The sequence below is a fragment of the Myotis yumanensis genome, unplaced genomic scaffold, assembly GCF_028538775.1.
Source record: "Myotis yumanensis isolate MYYU_CA2020_CCGP unplaced genomic scaffold, mMyoYum1.0.hap1 SCAF_6, whole genome shotgun sequence".
NCBI lineage: Eukaryota > Metazoa > Chordata > Mammalia > Chiroptera > Vespertilionidae > Myotis > Myotis yumanensis.
Window position 1 is genome coordinate 31516527 of NW_027223757.1, and position 18268 is coordinate 31534794.

The 18268-nt window shown below is 37.5% G+C and overlaps 1 protein-coding gene and 1 non-coding gene across 7 annotated transcripts in view; one reads left to right on the forward strand and one right to left on the reverse strand.

The window, feature by feature from the left end:
* STXBP5 (syntaxin binding protein 5) overlaps window positions 1-18268 on the forward strand; it is a 156286-nt gene that overhangs the window by 8461 nt on the left and 129557 nt on the right. For all 6 annotated transcript variants that reach the window (XM_070417861.1, XM_070417863.1, XM_070417864.1 and 3 more), the window contains exon 3: window positions 15582-15663. In XM_070417861.1, coding sequence (XP_070273962.1) covers window positions 15582-15663 — 82 coding nt within the window. The remainder of the gene's footprint in view (window positions 1-15581; window positions 15664-18268) is intronic.
* LOC139013401 (small nucleolar RNA SNORA11) lies at window positions 2024-2155 on the reverse strand. The gene has a single exon (XR_011472043.1). It is a non-coding gene; the product is annotated as a small nucleolar RNA SNORA11 (small nucleolar RNA).

Here is an 18268-nt window from a genome sequence, read left to right on the forward strand (position 1 = left end):
TTTTAAAATTATATAACCTAACATTACCATCCTGAAGGAAAAAGATAAAGAGATTTTGGAAGAATTACTTTGACATTAGATGATTTGTGTTCTCGTCTTCAAACTAATTTTGGATAAGTGAAAAATCTCGGGGCTTTTGTTTCCTTTCCTGTAAAATGAAGAAATGGGGATGACTGATTTCCAAGAGTTCTGACATCTCTAACCTTGAATTTCTTTATCTGAGAAGGATTCGATATGCTCTGGACCATCTCTGTCTAGAGTAGTCTTTTGATTGGTTGTACTGAGTACCTGTTAAAGATGATGAAGTATTGGACTCCTTCCCACTGTGGGTCCCTTTTCTTTGTATCTGTTGACTGCATTCATAATCCAAGTCAGGTGCACAAGTGTAAACCTTGGCTTATAAAAGGGAACAGGAAAAAGCATGTGAAAAACACATTTTTTGTTGTTGAAATAGCAGTGCACGTTGAATACTAAGATTGTGGGCTGTTGCATTTTCTTTGCACAGTAGTCCCCCCTTATCCATGGGGGATGCGTTCCAAGACCCATAGTGGATGCCTAGAACTGCAGATCATTCCAGACGATATCTACTATGTTTTTCCTATCCATACATACCTATCATGACATTTAATTTATAAATTAGGTATAGTAAGAGATTAACAATAATAACTAATATTAAAACAGAACAATTATAACAATATACTATAATAAAAGTTAATGTGAATGTGGTCTTTCAAAATATCTGATTGTACTGTACTTATGTATTTACCCTTCTTTTTATGATAATGTGAGATGATACAGTGCCTAGGTGATGAGATGAAGTGAGGTGAATGATATAGGCATTGTGACCTAAGCAATAGGTGCAAAATTTTATCACATTCCTCAGAACAGTGCACTATTTAAAATTTATGAATTGATTATTTCTAGAATTTTCTGTTTAATATTTTCGAACCACAGTTGACCATGGGTAATTGAAACCATGGAAAGTGAAGTCATGGATAAGGGTGTACTCCTGTTTAATAGAAAAGGTCTCATTATGACAGGAAACTTGGGACATTTAAAAATACTATTAACCAAAGTTTCTTTTTTTGAGTGTTAATGGTCAGAATATCAAATTAAAATGAAATTACTTACAAATAATACTGGGTTTCTAATCACTTGATTTTACTAATTTTGATGTAAGAGATTTAGTATTGTAACATTCTTCCTTGAATTGACGGTATGTGATATCATGCTAAATTTGGTAATTGTATAGTAATTGGAATAGTAGTAACTGGCAATGCACATGTAAATAATTAGTCTATAGGGGTAAGTATCACTGAAAAAAAGATAAAGGCAAATAAAGACAACTAAAGCTTAAGTTCAAACATTGGAAGTGACACATTGTTTACAAGAAGAAAATTAGTAACCGGAGTGTCAGTGTTGATTTGTTTTGTTATATTTAAATGAGAATTGCCTGTCCTGATTTGGCATGTCATTACTATCAGAATGTCAGTATTTTAGGATTGCAGATTAATGAAATGTATTTGGTTTGACCTAAACAGATGTCTGTCTCTTTAAAAATATATCAAAATGACATAGAGGAAGGAGCATTTTACTATGTACTACCTTTTATATTTGAATGCCTTTTGTTAAGATAGGTTTTAAACAAAACCTAGTACTACAGAACTTTTTGGGAAGCAAAACAAAGTGATTCTTGATTTGATTGAATGGTACTTGATACTTCTCTCTTCCCTTAGTCACATGTGAAATAGGTCATTCTAAGGAGAAGAAATAGTATCTTCCTATTTAATTACTCAGACTTCTTCCTATAAAGATACTCAGGTTTCTCTATGATCATTTTGTAAGTTGGTTTGAACCTATTTCTAAGTTTTATTTGCCACAATAAAGACAGTTAGTGACCTTAATATATCATATTATAACTTGTAACATTTTTGAAGAATTTACTATCAAGAAATTATCCACTTTTGGATTTAGCAGTCCTGTTTGCTTTAATCTCATTTTCTTGTGTTTCTTTCTTTCTTTTTTGTATAGGGCGTAATGTCACAGGAAGGCCATAGTAGTCTGCCACCCGTGGTGAGGAGTAAGCCCAAGTTGCTGTTGGATGTGTTGTACACAGAGAAGCCATTCTTCAGGCGCTCTGCTCTCTCCACACCCAAATCATTTTCTTGTGTTTCATTTGAAAGAAAATTTGGATAATAGTTCTATTTTCTGTGTAGCCTTTTTCTTTTTCTCTTTTTCTTCCTCTTCCTCTTTCTCTTTCTCTTCCTCTTTCTTTTTCTTTTTCTTTATGGAGTGCGTAGGGAAGGTAGACTGAGGGAGTTGGTAGGGGAAGAAATTGTTGACATAGTTTCTCCTCACTACTCAGTGTCCCACAGTGGGCCATGTCTTTAGAGATTTTCTTAAGTCTAGAATACATTTTTCCCTGTTAAAATAATTCTCATCTAAATCCCAGTGCCTTTGTCTTTGTGATACATTTTTATTTGAATTCCATCCCTACTTCTACCCATATAACCATTTTTTTCTTAATTTAGCTTTTAAAATCTAATGTTATCATTCTTTATAAATAATATCACACAGATATTAAATAGCTAAAATTAGATCTTTTAGAAATTATAGCTATAATATTGAGTGGTATTTTAAGATGAACTGTTAGAAACATTACAGCACATGAGAAGATGCAATGCAATTTCAGAATCAACTAGTATCCTCTGCCTTATCAAGAGTCCAGAACCCGGACAGTAGTCAGTGTATAATTACAAAATCAAAACTAATGACTACAGATTCTTAAATGATCAATTAAATATGCCCTCTACTAAAGATCCTATAGAAGGGTGGGTGTGGCCATGCATTTAAAATAATGGAGATCTAAATCTATAGTTCAGTAGTCAGCAACTTTTTCTGTAAAGGCCTAGATAGTATATAGTTTGGCTTTATAGTTTTTGCTACAACTATTGAACTCTGCCAGTGTACCACAAAAGCAGTCATAGACAATAATATGAAGGAAGGAATGCAGATATTTCAATAAAGCTTTATTTATAAATTTAGACAGTGGACTGGATTTCACTCTCAAGCCTAAATTTGTCAGTCCCTGCTTTAGTTTACCAGTCTGTGTTGCTTTTAAATTATATGTGGAGTCCTTGCTGGTTTGGCTCAGTGGATAGAGCCTCGGCCTGCGGACTGAAAGGTTCCAGGTTGAAGAGTCCCAGGTTCGATTCCAGGCCAGGGCACGTGCCCAGGTTGCAGGCTCGATCCTCAGTGGGGGGTGTGCAGGAGGCAGCCGATCAATGATTCTCTCATCATTGATGTTTTTTTCTCTCTCTCCCCCTCCCTTCTTTGAAATCAATAAAAATACATATATTTTTTTTAATTATGTGTGGAGAAGAAAGCTTAGAAAGGAATTACTACTGATATATTTTTAGTTTCATAAATTACACTTACATGTTAGTATAAATTTAACTTTTCTCATAAATAGAAAAATATTTTAACATAGAATTAGTAATTTTTATTTTTTTGGTTAATCCTCACTGGAGGATTTTTTTTTTCCCATTGCTTTTACAGAGAGTGGAAGGGAGGGAGAAAGGAGGGGAGAGAGAGAGAAACATCGATGTGAGAGAGACACATTGACTGATTGCCTCCTGCTCCAGCCCTGACCGGGGCCTGAGATCGAACCTGCAACCCAGGTACCATCAAGGACCAACTAACCAGTGAGCCACACCAGCCAGGGCAAAGTCAGGAATTCTTCATGCCACATAGTACCACTGTATACCAAGTCAAAATTTCCTAAGTGTTTTTTGATCCTGTGAAAGGCATTATTTTTTGTGTGTGAATTCTAATTAGTTTGATAATAAATTTGGTTAATTAGGCATTCTTTGGAAGCAGTTCAGTGATTAATCCTATTGAATTATTCAGTTTGTTTGTGACCTTTACTTCCTAGTTTTAATTAAAAATATATTTGCATTTGTAGATTATTCCTAATATTTTCATTAATATTACATAAAGATATGTTGATCTAGTTAGAATTCACTTTCATCTTTAGAAGTATTTTTTTTAAAACATTGTGATTTTTTAGATGTTTGCACATGTTGATAAAATAATTCATTTTCATTTGTGAAAGAAATTGACCTGAAAAGTAAATAATATATTTTTTAAAAACACATAAAGCTCCTAGAAACAAATTCAGGCACATGATTACCTTCTTTAGAGTCAGATATTGCATTTCCCCTTTGGAAAGAATGTGTATGGTACTTTAATTGGAAACAAATTATATCCAGTTTTTGAAAAATTTTTATAGTTGTTCACTGTTTGCATCATTTTCCAGTAGCAATAAGTATAGATATAATTTTATTCACTTAGGTAAGGCTAATTTCTGCTTGATTCCATTTCGCCAACTGGTATTAGTCCTTATGGAAGTTATATAAGATAAATAAATGAAAGATGACATGCTGAGCATATCTGTTTATATTTATTGGTGCTATGATTTAAAAATAAGCATTGTTCTACAATAACTTAGATTCACTGAAAATAGGGGTGAATATAAAGGTTTTTAAGAATAGCTGATATTTTTCTTATAATCATCTTCACTTAAAAATTAAGATATACTTAAAAATACGATGTTAGCCAAAACCGGTTTGGCTCAGTGGATAGAGCGTCGGCCTGAGGACTGAAAGGTCCCAGGTTCGATTCCAGTCAAGGGCATGTACCTGGGTTGTGGGCACATCCCCAGTGGGAGATGTGCAGGAGGCAGCTGGTCGATGTTTCTCTCTCATCCATGTTTCTAACTCTCTATCTCTCTCCTTTCCTCTCTGTAAAAAATCAATAAAATATATAAAAAAAATAAAAATAAATAAAAATACGATGTTATTGGCAAAATATGTAGTTTTAGAAATTATATGGTAGTTCTTGTTACATACCAAGGTTTTGATTTTTAAATTAGGGATTTTTTTATAGTACTTTCTGCTCATGTTTTTCTTTCAGCAAATGCTATCTAGAACTGTGACACTTTTCCTGGTGAGGTTGTCTGTTGAAGAGTGATTAATCCTACCTTTTCTTGAAAGTACATAATCTTTTCTTGTAATAGCAATACCTCTGCTTTTTCACGGCAGTACCCTGCCAAAGGTGACTATAAATCTAGTGGCATCAGCTATTGCAGTACTTCTGCTAAATTGCTTTCCTTTTGTATATTTTTCCTTTTTGTCTTTTGAAAAGGAGAAAAAGTGTTGGAACAGATTTTTTTTCATTTATTCAGTCTTTGTACTCTTATTTTTTATGAAGTGTTGTATTTTTCTTTTATAATTCACTTTATCATTCTTGAGAAAAGAGCTTAGCCATTAAGCATCTGAGAGTGGACGCTGGGGTAAAAGATTGTTTTTACTTGACATGTGAGTATGTTCCTTCTTGTATCTTTAACCCAGACCACTGTTGTTTATTACTGTATTTCATAGGAGACTGAGCAAGTGGTTTATTTAAAACTATATTTATATATCAAAAGCCATTCTAAAGAATTGCCAGCAATAAATATAATTCATTTTGATCCCTTTAGTCCTAACTCCAAAACTGTAAATAATGTTTTTCAACCACTCTTTTTTTTTTTTTTTTTAAATATATTTTATTGATTTTTTACAGAGAGGAAAGGAGAGAGATAGAGAGTTAGAAACATCGATGAGAGAGAAACATCGACCAGCTAGCTGCCTCCTGCACATCTCCCACTGGGGATGTGCCCGCAACCCAGGTACATGCCCTTGACTGGAATCGAACCTGGGACCTTTCAGTCCGCAGGCCGACGCTCTATCCACTGAGCCAAACCGGTTTCGGCATCAACCACTCTTAATTTGTTTATAAATAATTAAAAAATCCTATTCAAAATAATAGTGGAAGAGGTAACTACAGGCCTGTTTCAACCCCGTTAATATTATAATGATGTATCAGTCTACATGCTGCAATTACTTTTTTGTTTCCATATTCATTTCATATGCAAAGAGAGCAGTTGATTGACCTAATTTTTTAGATACCATTGGGCATTTACTCTTGAATGTTAAAATTGTGTTGCATTAAGGAAGTTTTAAATGTTGACGTATGCATCTTTCACGGTTAATTTTAACATTTTGTTAAATTTTTACTGCAGAAATAGTGCATGTTATAGTTTTGCTTAAATAGCAGACTGGTAGAATGTTAAAATTGTGAGTCAGCACTAAAAATTAAGTATGTCCACAGCTAGATTCATTTCTTAATATATTAATTTTTAATGGACTTTATTCTTTAGACAGTTTGGGGTTCACAGCACTGTTGAGCAGAAGCTGCAGAGATTACCCATATATCCTTGTCCCCACTTGTCATAGCCTCTCCTATTATTATCATTTCCCACCAGAGCAGTGCCTTTGTTACAATTGATGAAACTACATTGGCAAGTCATATTCATTCAAAGCTCATCATTTACATTAGGGTTCACTCTTGGTATACATTCTGTGAGTTTTGAAAAATGTATAATAACAGGTATCCACCAATGTAGTATCATACAGTATAGTTTCATTGTCTTAAAAAACCTCTACTGTTCCACCTATTCACTCCTCCTTAACTCGAAGTAACCACTGATTGTTTTACTGTCTTCATAATTTTGTCTTTTTTACAAAGTCATATAGTTGAAATCATAATAGTGTTTAGCCTTTTCAAATTGACTTCTTTGACATAGTAATATGCATTTAAAAACCTCTGGGTTTTTCCATGACTGATAGTTCATTTCTTTTTAGTGCTAAAAAATATTCTGTTGTTTGAATGTACCACAATTTATTTGTCCATTCACCTACTGAAGGACATGTGGGTTGTTTCCAATTTTTGACATTTATGAAAAATGTGACTATAAATATCTATGTGAAGGTTTTTGTGTGGATATAAGTCTTCAACTCCTTTAGGTAAATTCCAAGTAGTGTTATTACTAGATCAGATAGTAAAAGTATGTTTAGTTTTATTTAAAAAACTGCCAAATTGTCTTCTAAAGTAGCCATACCATTTTGCATTTCATGAGCAATGAACAAGAGTTCCTGTTGCTCCACATCATCAGCAGCATTTGGTGTTGTCAGTTCTGGATTTTGACTATTCTAATAGGTTTGTAGTGGTATCTCCTTGTTTTAATTTGTATTTTCTCAATGACATATGATGTAGAACATCTTTTCATATGCTTATTTGCCATTTGTATATCATCTTCGGTGAGTTGTCTGTTAAGGTCTGTGGCCCATTTTTTAATTTTTGGTTTGTTTTCTCATTGTTGAGTTTTAAGAGTTCTTTGTATATTTTGGATGACAGTCCTTTATTAGATGTGTCTTTTGCAAATATTTTTCAAAGTCTATAATCTTCTCATTCTCTTAGTACTGTGTTTTGCAGAACAGAAGTTTTAAATATTAATGAAGTCCAGCTTATCAATGAATTTTTTCAGGGATGGTACCTTTGGTGTAGTATCTAAAAGGTTATCGCCATATACAAGGTCATTTAGGTTTTCTCCCATATTATCTTGTAGGAGTTTTAAAGTCTTATGTTTGACATTTAGGTCCAAGATCCCATTTTGAGATAATTTTTTGAAGGGTGTAAGATCTGTGTCCAGATTCATTTTTGGTGGTAAAGTATGGGTGGAGGGTCAGTGTTCTATTGTCCTATAACTAGGTTTTATTCTTGTAATGAGCCTGTGAATTTCACAACTGTTTCTCAGTCCTTTCCTATCCCTCCCTCCAGGTGAGTTAGATGGCTAGAGTAGGTTGGAATTGGATATTTTCTTTCCACCAGGTTAGTTTAGGTTCTGATAAATCCCTAGCAATTTAGACTGTGGTTAGTTTCTCCTGAGGGCAGATCTTGTTAATAACAGAATGCTCTTGTATTTAAAAATGTTTGTTTTACTCCTCCCCCTGCTGGAAGCAGGAGGGGATTTTTCTCAGATAACACTGTGAGAACCTGGTGGAGCTCATGCTGTAAAACTCAGTAAAGTGTGGGTCCCCTTGGAGTTTCTAACTTTCAGATTTCTCTTCTTTAAACCTCCAGCAATTCATTAATTTACAGTTTAGATTTTCCTACCCAGGCATTGATTCCTGTAGCGGTATCTGCTGGTTGGTTTATTTTGGTAAGCTATGAGTCTCTGTATTGGCCTGTCTGTCTTTGCAATTTGGGGGGGCAATGATTTGCTTTGTGACCTCACTATGGATTAAGAAGAGTTGCTGATTTTTAGTTTGTTCAACTTTTTCCTTACTGTTAGAATAGAATGACAACTTCCAAATTTCTTGACCAGAAACTAGAAATCTAATTAATTTTTATGCTGAAAAAATCTTTAAAATGAGACTTAAAAGTTGATAATTGTCAAGTAGGTGAAACTATAGAATAGGGGTACTAAACTATAAAAGTGTAAATAATTGTTAAAGGGTTTGTATTGCAAATACATTCATAAGTTATAAAATACAAAATGAAATATTCTTCACTATGTGAAATTTTGGTAATGACTTAAGATCTTGTTTTGAGCACATTTCTATCAAGTTAATTAGAAGCTAGTTCAGATAGAAGCAGCAAATTATTAGAAGTTTGGAAAATAAGAGCTATGATATCAAGGAGATTCATGATGATTCTGTTTGAAGAAAGTCTGATCAGGGCTGGGCCCCAGGCTGGGACAGGGAACCCCGGGGTGGGTGGCAGTGGATGCGGGCGGTGAGGGAAGGAGGAGGCGGGGAGTTGGGGAACCTGATCGTCCCTGATCTCTGGCCAGGCCTAGGGACCCCCTCCCCGCCCCCCTGCACAAATTTCATGCACTGGGCCTCTAGTTAAAAATAAAAATCATTCACGGACCTTTTATTCAGAGTCATAAGCCAGTTCAGAGTAGCAACACCTTGAAGGTTTACTAGTATACTTAGATGTGAATTATCCTGTTTGCTGAAAGTATAAGAATGTCCTAAAAGAAATGGAGATACACGGTAAACCATGAGCCTTATCTGAGGTAAGTTGAAAACAAGGTTCACTTATCATGTGGATCTAGAGAGAGGCTCTTGACTCACTGTTTCTAGTAGTACTGTTAGCATAAGTCAGTTAGATGAATATAGTAACTTAAAGAAGTAAACCCAGTAACAGTGTTCTAATAGTCTGATTTGTACCATTACTCTTCACTTTAGAAATTCATTAAAGTGAACTTAATTTGTAAAGATACATGGTTTAAAGATCAAATAATTCAGAAGGGATTATGATGAAAAGTAACAACATGTGCCCTGTTGTGCCCATGCCTTCCCCTGCTCCCAAGAGGGAACCATTTAACTGTTCCTACTCATGTTGCTGACTCCTGGTCCAGATGGGAGAGGGAATTTGAGGAAAGACAGAACTCTGCCATTGTTTGTTTTTTTTAAATTCATCAACCTTAGAAATTACTTGTTGATTTCCTGCCTTGATAAATGAGTATTTGATTCATATCTCCCCTCCTAATATAGTCATGTCACTATTTTTACTTTTTCTCTTGGCTGCTTTTGTAACTTGTAACTTCCAAAAACTATTTTAGTTAATTCTTTATTTCTTGCTCCATCAACTATGCATACTAGCCTGTCACTTTTCCTTTTCCTTTCTCCTTTCCCACCAATTGTATATTAATGTAAAATTTTTGTTTGATTCTAAAAATTGAAAATGCATTAGGACTTATTTTTTCTATTATCACTCTTTATCATTCCACACCCAAGTAGTATCCTATATGAGTACATTTTCTTCCTTATACAGTTGTCTTCTCTACCCCACTTCCCCCACCCGAACTCACTGGCTGCTTTCATCCCCTGCTTAAATTTCTCAGGCTTCTCAAGGAGAGAGTCACAGTCTCTGGAGCCCTCTTGCTCTCATATACCTGTCCTTCCTCAGATTCCCTCTCCCATCTGGACCAGGGCTGTTTAGCTGTTAATGTCAGCTGCATTGCTACACTAAACTTTTCCTTCATCTTTTTCTGGGTTGGATTAATTATTTCTAGATCCTATGTCACTGTTTTTTTGTTTTCTCTTTTGATTTATTGCAGTCTTCATGGCTTCCTAAGAAGTGATAAGATGCCTGAAGCCTTGAATGTCTAAAAGTCCTTCTATTATTAAACTTTTTTAGTGGTTTGATTGAATATATGCTTATAAATTGAATACTGCTTTACCTCAACTCTGAGGGCATTGCTTTATTCTCTTTGATCATCCTTACTTTGCTGGTGACCTCTTGTTTGTTTTGTTCCTGGTAGTCTATGGGGTCTTCTTTTTAAGTGTTCATGTAATGAGATTTTAGAATGCTGAATTTACCTGTGGGTCTTATTTCATTTATCATTCTGGGTACTTCCATCTGAAGACTCATAGTCTTTCTTTTTTTTTAAATCCTTATTGTTGAGAGTATTACAGATGTCCCCCATTTTTCACCCCATTGCCCTCCTGCACCCAGTTCCTGCCCTGTCCCAGGTCTTCACCACCTTATAGTCTGTGTCCATTGGTAATGCATATCTATACTAATAAAAGGGTATATGCTAATTAGACCAGACATCTTCTGGACATCTTCCGGACATCCTTCTGGACAAAGCCATGGTGGCAGGGGCCGAGGCAGAGTCGGTTCGGGGCGATCAGGCCGGCAAGGGGGAGCAGTTCGGGGGTGATCAGGCTGGCAGGCAGAGGCAGTTTGGAGTGAACAGGTTGGTAGGCAGAAGCGGTTAGGGGTGATCAGGCAGGCAGGGGAGCCGTGAGGGGGCGAACAGGCAGGCAGGCAGGGGAGCGGTTAGGAGCCAATGGTCCCGGATTGCGAGAGGGATGTCTGACTGCTGGTTTAGGCCCGATCCTGCAGGAATTGGGCCTAAATTGGCAGTTGGACATCCCCCGAGGGGTCCTGGATGAGAGAGAGTACAGATTGGGCTGAGGGGCCTCCTCTCCCCCCGCACGAATTTTGTGCACCGGGCCGCTAGTCTATATAATAAAAGCCCAGCTACCGTAACGGCGGAATGACCAGAATGACCAGTCACTATGATGCACACTTACCACCAGGGGGCAGACACTCAATGTAGGAGCCTGCCCACTGGTGGTCAGTGTTTTCCCATAGCGGGCGTGCCGCTCAGCCAGAAGCCGGGCTCACTGCTGGCAAGTGTAGCAGTGGTGGCGGGAGCCTCTCCCACCTCCATGGCAACTCTTAAGGAGTGGCGAGCCAAGTGGTAAGGAGCGAGCAGGTGGGCGGTAAGGAGCGGCAAGCCAAGCGGTAAGGAGTGAGCAGGTGGGTGGTTAGGAGCGAGGAGTCCCGGATTGCGAGTGGGATGTCTGACTGCCGGTTTAGGCCTGATTGTGCCTAAACCGGCAGGTGGACATCCCCCGAGGTGTCTCGGATTGCAACAGGCCAGGCTGAGGAACCCCCTCCTCCTGCACAGATTTCATGCATCGGGCCTCTAGTATACATATAAGTTCTTTGGTTAATCTCTTCCCACTCCCTCTCCCCACTTCCCTATCAGTTTTGTCAGTCAATCTTTTCCATGTTTCTATACCTCTGATTCTATTTTATGCATCAGTTTATTTTGTTCATTAGATTCCTTGTTCATTTATTTTGATTTTTAGATTCAGTTGTTGATAGATACGTATTTATTGCCATTTTTGTGTTCATATTTTTTATCTTTTTTTTCTCCTCCTTCTCCTGCACCTATTTATCTGTCCTGCATACCTTCTTCTGATTATTCTTGATTGCTAGTTTCATTATCTTATTTTTCCCCCTTAAATATTTCTTTTCTCTGTATTGCTTACTTAGAGGATCCTGTTTAAATTCAAAGACTTGCATTCAGAGACTTCATTCCTAATCTGTTTTATCCTTGCCTTCTTCAGCTCCTCTTCAGAAGCTACGATGGTGATTGTCTGGACAAACACCATGAGTGTTAGTTGTGTAGGAAATATCTGGCATATGTCGTGGGTCAGATAAATTAATTACTTCAGAGACAAAATTGGCTAGTAAGAATAGGTAGATATCATAGCTCTTGTAGGTTTAGCAGTAGAAAAATTCAGAGTAAAGGTATCTAAGAAAGATTGCACCATTTTTGAAAGAATGCATTATTGGAGTTCAGAATTAGAAAGTAAGTTACAATGAAAGCAAGAAATATTCAGTGTACCCTTACAGTTTTGGCTTTGCCTTGTAATTGATTCATGCATATATAAAAGAACAGACATCAGAATAATAAATGAATATTTCTTCATTTAGCAAATACCTTTGCACAATTGCTCAATGTGTAATCTTTCCTTTTGGATTTTGTTTATTTTAATTTCTGATAATTTGTATTCTCATTTAATTGTGAACATGGCCACAATAAATCGGAATAACTTACCAAGCAAAGTTTTATTAGTGTTTGATCATCCTATATAATAAAAGCCTAATATTCAAATCGACTGAACAGCGGAACGACTGGTTGCTATGATGCATAGTGACCACCAGGGGGCAGACACTCAATGCAGGAGCTGCCCCCAGCCTGCAGGCCCCAGGCCAGCCATGGCGGGTGCCAGCAGGGTCCCCCCAATCACCCCGCCAGTTGCCCCACAGATCAGCCCTTCGCCAGCCAGGCCTAGGGACCATACACGTGCATGAATTTCATGCACCGAGCCTCTAGTTTTCTAATAAAACTGTTAACTCTCAGTAAAGACAGTATCAGAAAGAATCATATATATGCAAGAAACAATAATCGTAGGTATGAAAGTATATGAAAATTTGCATCTATGATATACTGTTTTGTAATCTAATATATTCAGAGTTGTTATTTTCTTACGTTATGATATATCCATTGTATGGTAATGTTAATTTTTGTTAAAGTAGTGAATTTGAACATCTGTAAACCTACAGTTGCCCTACCCTGTATGTGTAATAACTACCTTTCAGAGTTACTCTCAGGATTAAGTACAGTTATGTATTTAAGACAGTGTCTGATACTTAGTAGATATTCAGTAAGTAGTTCTTATATTAAGAAAATACATCATCTTAGTAGAAATAAAAGACTCTATTACTATTAATGTCATAAAAAAGTACAGTTTTGTCTGGAATAATGCCATACATAGAGTAAGAATAAAACTTTTCTTGACCGTCAGTGTAACTGATTTCTGGATTTTACAGACACTTTTCATTCTCTGAATAAAATGTTGATTGATGCCCATAACATACTGAAGTTTTAAGAATGGTAGGCTGTTTTCCAGGAGACCCATATTAGTACAGTTGTTTGCTTATTCTTTATTTACCAATAATTAGTTTTGTGTATTTCCAAATCTGTTTGTGTTTAGTATATTTGATATAACCAAGTAATTCACTTTAATAGTATATAAGTTGATGAAATATGAATGTAAAATGAGAGAGTTTCAATATATAAAAATCTCCAATGAATACTTTGGAAAAAACTTCACGAAAGTCAGTCACCTAAAATTTCCTGTCTGATGCTATGTGGATAAAATAACAGTAGACAGCTGGAAAAGAAATAATAAGACTACATGAATGCTATACTTAGATTGCATTGCCAATATCTTTAAAGTTCCATTTAAAAAATTAAATACAAATCTTATACCAGGTTAGTAATAGTTATGTTTTTTATTCAAGAAAACCAGTTCTGGCCTGGCCTGCATTGCTCAGTGGTTGAGCATTGACCTATGAACCAAGAGGTCATGATTCGATTCCCAGTCAGGGCACATGTCCAGGTTGCAGGCTTGATCCCCAGTGTTTGACATCCAGGAGGCAGCTGATCGATGATTATCTCTTATCATTGATGTTTCCCCCCCCCCACCCCCACCCCCGCCTTCTCTCTTCTTCTCCCTTTCTCCCTCTCTCCCCCTTCCTTTCTGAAATCAATACAAAATATATTAAAAACACACACACACAAAACCCCCAGTTCTGAACTCTAGTTTATTAACTAAGACACACTTAAAGAAAATGTCTTTAGCTAATATAAAATTACGTTTTATGTAAAAATAATATGTAAGGTAAGTAGAATTTTTATGATTCTCCACAGTGGCTCACATTTTTTATGAACTTAGTTATCAATCCTGATCTGGTCATATAAGAGAAGCTTTACACCTATTCATATAAAATGGGTATTAAAGAGTGTGGTAATTGGTACCAGAAAGAATAATTTGTCTGGGAAGATTTGAATTAGACTCACTTTACTGACCAAAAGGGCAAGGTCCTTGCTGTCATCTGAGAAAAGAAATGGATGAACAGAGATGAAGACATTTCTTTCCTTGGCCTACTAGGTACCACCAAGTAGGTAGCACTTTGTAGACTAGTTTTCTGTAGTCGCGTTTGGGCAATTGGTATAGCAAAAATACTACTGTTGATGATGACAGTAATAATTTCAAGGTGTTAAAGAATAGGGTACTGTTGGCTAAACAGGCTCAATTAGTCTATTTATAAAATAATGAAAGTTAATTGTTAGTAATAAAATGCAGAAAAGTCCATTGAATGTAAATATTACCTAGAAATATTTTTAGAAGTCAAAAGTAAAAAATGGATAGAAAATGGGAATTGTTGCACTTATTTCTAATTAAGAAGAACTCTAGGTCATGTGTCAGTGGAATGTATAAATAGTCTATACACCTGAATGTGAATTTGTATAAAGAATGCTGTAATTTTATTAAATCCTATCAAATTTTATTTTTAGATTTGCCTTTTTATGTCCTATTAATATTTATTTAGTAGTAAAAAGTAGATTAGTATAGCAGCATATTAAAATGTCTACCTTCTTATTGCAAGGTTATGAAGGTTAAAAGCATAAAACAATGTCTGGCATGTAGTACATTCTGTAAGTGTTTGGGATTTTTGTTTTGTTCTCTACACAGCATACCTTATTAATGAAGAGTGTAGACTGGAGCCAGAGTACTTATTCAGATTCCACCTCTGCTACTTTCTAGTTGTGTGACTTGGGGCAAGTTACTTAATTTCTCTGTGCTTCAGTTTCTTATATGTTTATATGGGGTGAGACTATATATAAAGTATATAACGTGTTTAATATAATGCCTGACACAAAAATGCTGTGTGTCTGCAGTTACTGTATGCAAACTCATAGAAGTTTGCATTTTAATCTATATTCAAGCCTGTTGTAAAAATTGATACATTTATTAATGATATAATGTCATGGCACAATTACAAATATAGTTATGTGGTTCTTCATTATATTTTTAGTGTAAACTATTTTAAAATGACATTACAGGAATGAACAATGCCTGTAAAAAGATTATTTACGAACAATATTCCAAAATGACATTTGTCTGCTTTTCAGATTTGTTTGCTAACTTAGGCAAATTGGAAGCTCTACCTTTATTCTTCTTTTTAAGTGAAAGAAAAAACTTGGGCCAGAGGAAAGTATATATTGTCTTGGTTCTGTATATTGCTGTGTTTTATTAGTACTGTTATTTCTTTTAGACCTGTAATCATTGAGCATTCTGATTTTTAGCAGAAACTACCTGATTAGGTTGCATAGTAAACCTAACACTAAATCTCGACCTCAGTAACTAGCGTGTATTGAATATCAGGTCATTGGAATATTTATGAGTCTATCATATAATTTGCTAATTTCTATAAAAAGCCCACACACAGCATAAACTCCTTAATGGAATTAATGACAGCTTTGGTCGTCCAGGAGTAGAATGTTATTGCCAGCATGACAGTGGAGCTGCAGTCATCCAGCTCCAGTTCCTGATTAATGAGGTTAGTGAGTTGCTTTAATTTCTCCTACTTATGTACAAAATAGGGCCACATCTTGTCTTTCAGATTTCTTCATTGATATTGACATATGTGAACAAAAACTAATTTCTTATAGGTTAGAGATAATAGTAATTCACTGTAAGACAGGGGTGGGGAACCTTTTTTCTGCCAAGGGCCATTTGGATATGTATAACATCATTCACATGCCATACAAAATTATCAACTTAAAAATTAGCCTGCTGTATTTGGTCAAACATTTAATTAACTCACCCTAACGCTTTGGGAGGGCCAGGCCAAATGATTTCATGGGTCTTAATACGGCCTGCAGGCCGGACGTCCTCCACTCTGGTGTTAAGGCATCTTTGTGGATAGTTACATAAATAATGTAAGATGTTTCTCAAAACAGTGTTGCAAATAGAATGGTATAAAGTAAATCATTTTGGTACAGCGTGCTGCATTTAAATTTTATTTTAGTGATATTGAAAGTTATAGAACATATAAAAATCTATATTGAAATATTTTTTAAAGATGGTAGCTTATTATAAATAACAAAATGTACTTCTTGAATGAGTTGTTTTACAATACAACCAGGAAACCAAAATACATTAGAAACTGGTTATTGTCCAAAGTTCTTGTGTCACTTATTGGTTGAAGTAATTGGTGATATCTTTCTTTTTGATAGACTTTGAAGTTTAGAAGGAGCTAGAGAAACCAAACCCCATTTTATCAGCAGAGTAAACAATGTGTTTGCAGGTTTTAATGTTTGCTGGACTCTGAGAATAGATGTTTTTTGGAAGTAGGGACAGGCAGAAAAAGCTGGTCATAAGAGGACGAAAGAGAAATTACTCCAGAAGGCTCTATCTTTAAATAGAAGGATAATTTGTGAACATTATTTTTGCCCCTAAATTCTTAAATGTGTATGAGAGAAAAAAATTACTTAGTACCTCTGGCTTTTGATAAATGTTTTTGTTCATATCAGAGGATTTAAAAAGGCACGATGGGTGCAAAGATCTAAAGGTGACAATAGAAAACAGCAAAATTATGATCCAAATAATATGCAAATGTGTAGGTTTTTCAGGGTCAAAGGAAGCATGTTTTTGCTTGTTTGTCTTAAACTTCAGGGTTCTGCATAGATCAGCATTATAAAGTGTTTTAAATAATCACAATATAGAAAGTTGTCGAACCCATATTCTTTTTGAGGACCCAGATTACTTTTTCTTTTTAAAAATTTTCTTATCTACACTAATAAAAGAGAAACATGGTAATTGGCGTACGACCGCTACCCTTCCCATTGGCTAATCAGCATATCCTTATGCAAATTAACTGTCAGCCAAGATGGCGGCCGGCAGCCATGCACTGAAGTGAGCAGGGAGGCTTGCTTCCTCCAGGAACTGCAGACTCCAACGTTCCCTGCCTCACTTGCCGGACTCTCAACTGCAACTCTAAGCAACTATTACTATGTTGCAAATAAGAAGCTAAACAAAACCGGCTTTCAGTCAGCCCTGGACCGCAACATTGTATCCATGTTTTCAGCAGCGAGGCCTCAGAGCTAAAGCTGGCCCAGAATAAAAAAAAAAAAAGAAAGAAAACAAGGAGCGGTTGGGAGCTTTAAGTCACCTGCCAGCAGGAAAACAGCCCTCAGCCCCTCAGCCAGCCTGGCCAGGCACCCCAGTGGGGACCCCCACCCTGATCCAGGACACCCTTCAGGGCAAACTAGCCAGCCCCTACCTGTGCACCAGGCCTCTTATCCTATATAGTAAAAGGGTAAAATGCCTCCCGGAACCGGGATCAGCATGACAGGGGGCAGCACCCAAACCCCCTGATCAGCCCTGCTCTGTGTGTGACAGGGTGCGGCGCCCCAACCCCCCCCCCCCCCCCCACGGGCCCTGCTCTGTGTGTGACAAGGTAGAACCATAATCTCTCCATCGGCCCTGCCCTGAGTGTGACAGTGGTCGTGCCCCAACCCCCTGATCGGCCCTGCTCTGTGGGTGATAGAGGGTGGCGCCCCAACCCCCCTCCACGGGCCTTGCTCTGTGTGTGACAGGGTAGAGCCATAACCTCCCCATTGGCCCTGCCCTGAGTGTGACAGGGTGCAGCGCCCCAACCCCCTGATCCGCCCTGCTCTGTGTGTGACAGGAGGCGGTGCCCCAACTCCCCTATCGGCCCTACTCTGTGAGTGACAGGGGGGAGCTCCTCAACCCCCTGATGGGCCCTGCTCTGTGAGTGACAGGGGGCAGTGCCCCAACCCCCCTGATCGGCCCTGCTCTGTGAGTGACAGGGGGCAGCGCCCCAACCCCCTGATTGGCCCTGCTCTGTGAGTGACAGGGGACAGTGCCCCAACCCCCTGATTGGCCCTGCTCTGTGCGTGACGGGGGTGGCACCACAACCTCCCCATCGACCCTGCCTTGAGTGTAACAGGGGGCGGTGCCCCATCCCCCCAGTCAGTCTACCCTGAGCGTGACTGAGGGTAGCATTGCAACCTCCCGATCCGCCCTGCTCTGTGCATGACGGGGCAGCGCCCCAACTCCCCAATCGGCCCTGCTCTGAGCCTGACCAGGGGCTGCACTTAGGGATTGGGCCTGCCCTCTGCCACCCGGGAGCAGGCCTA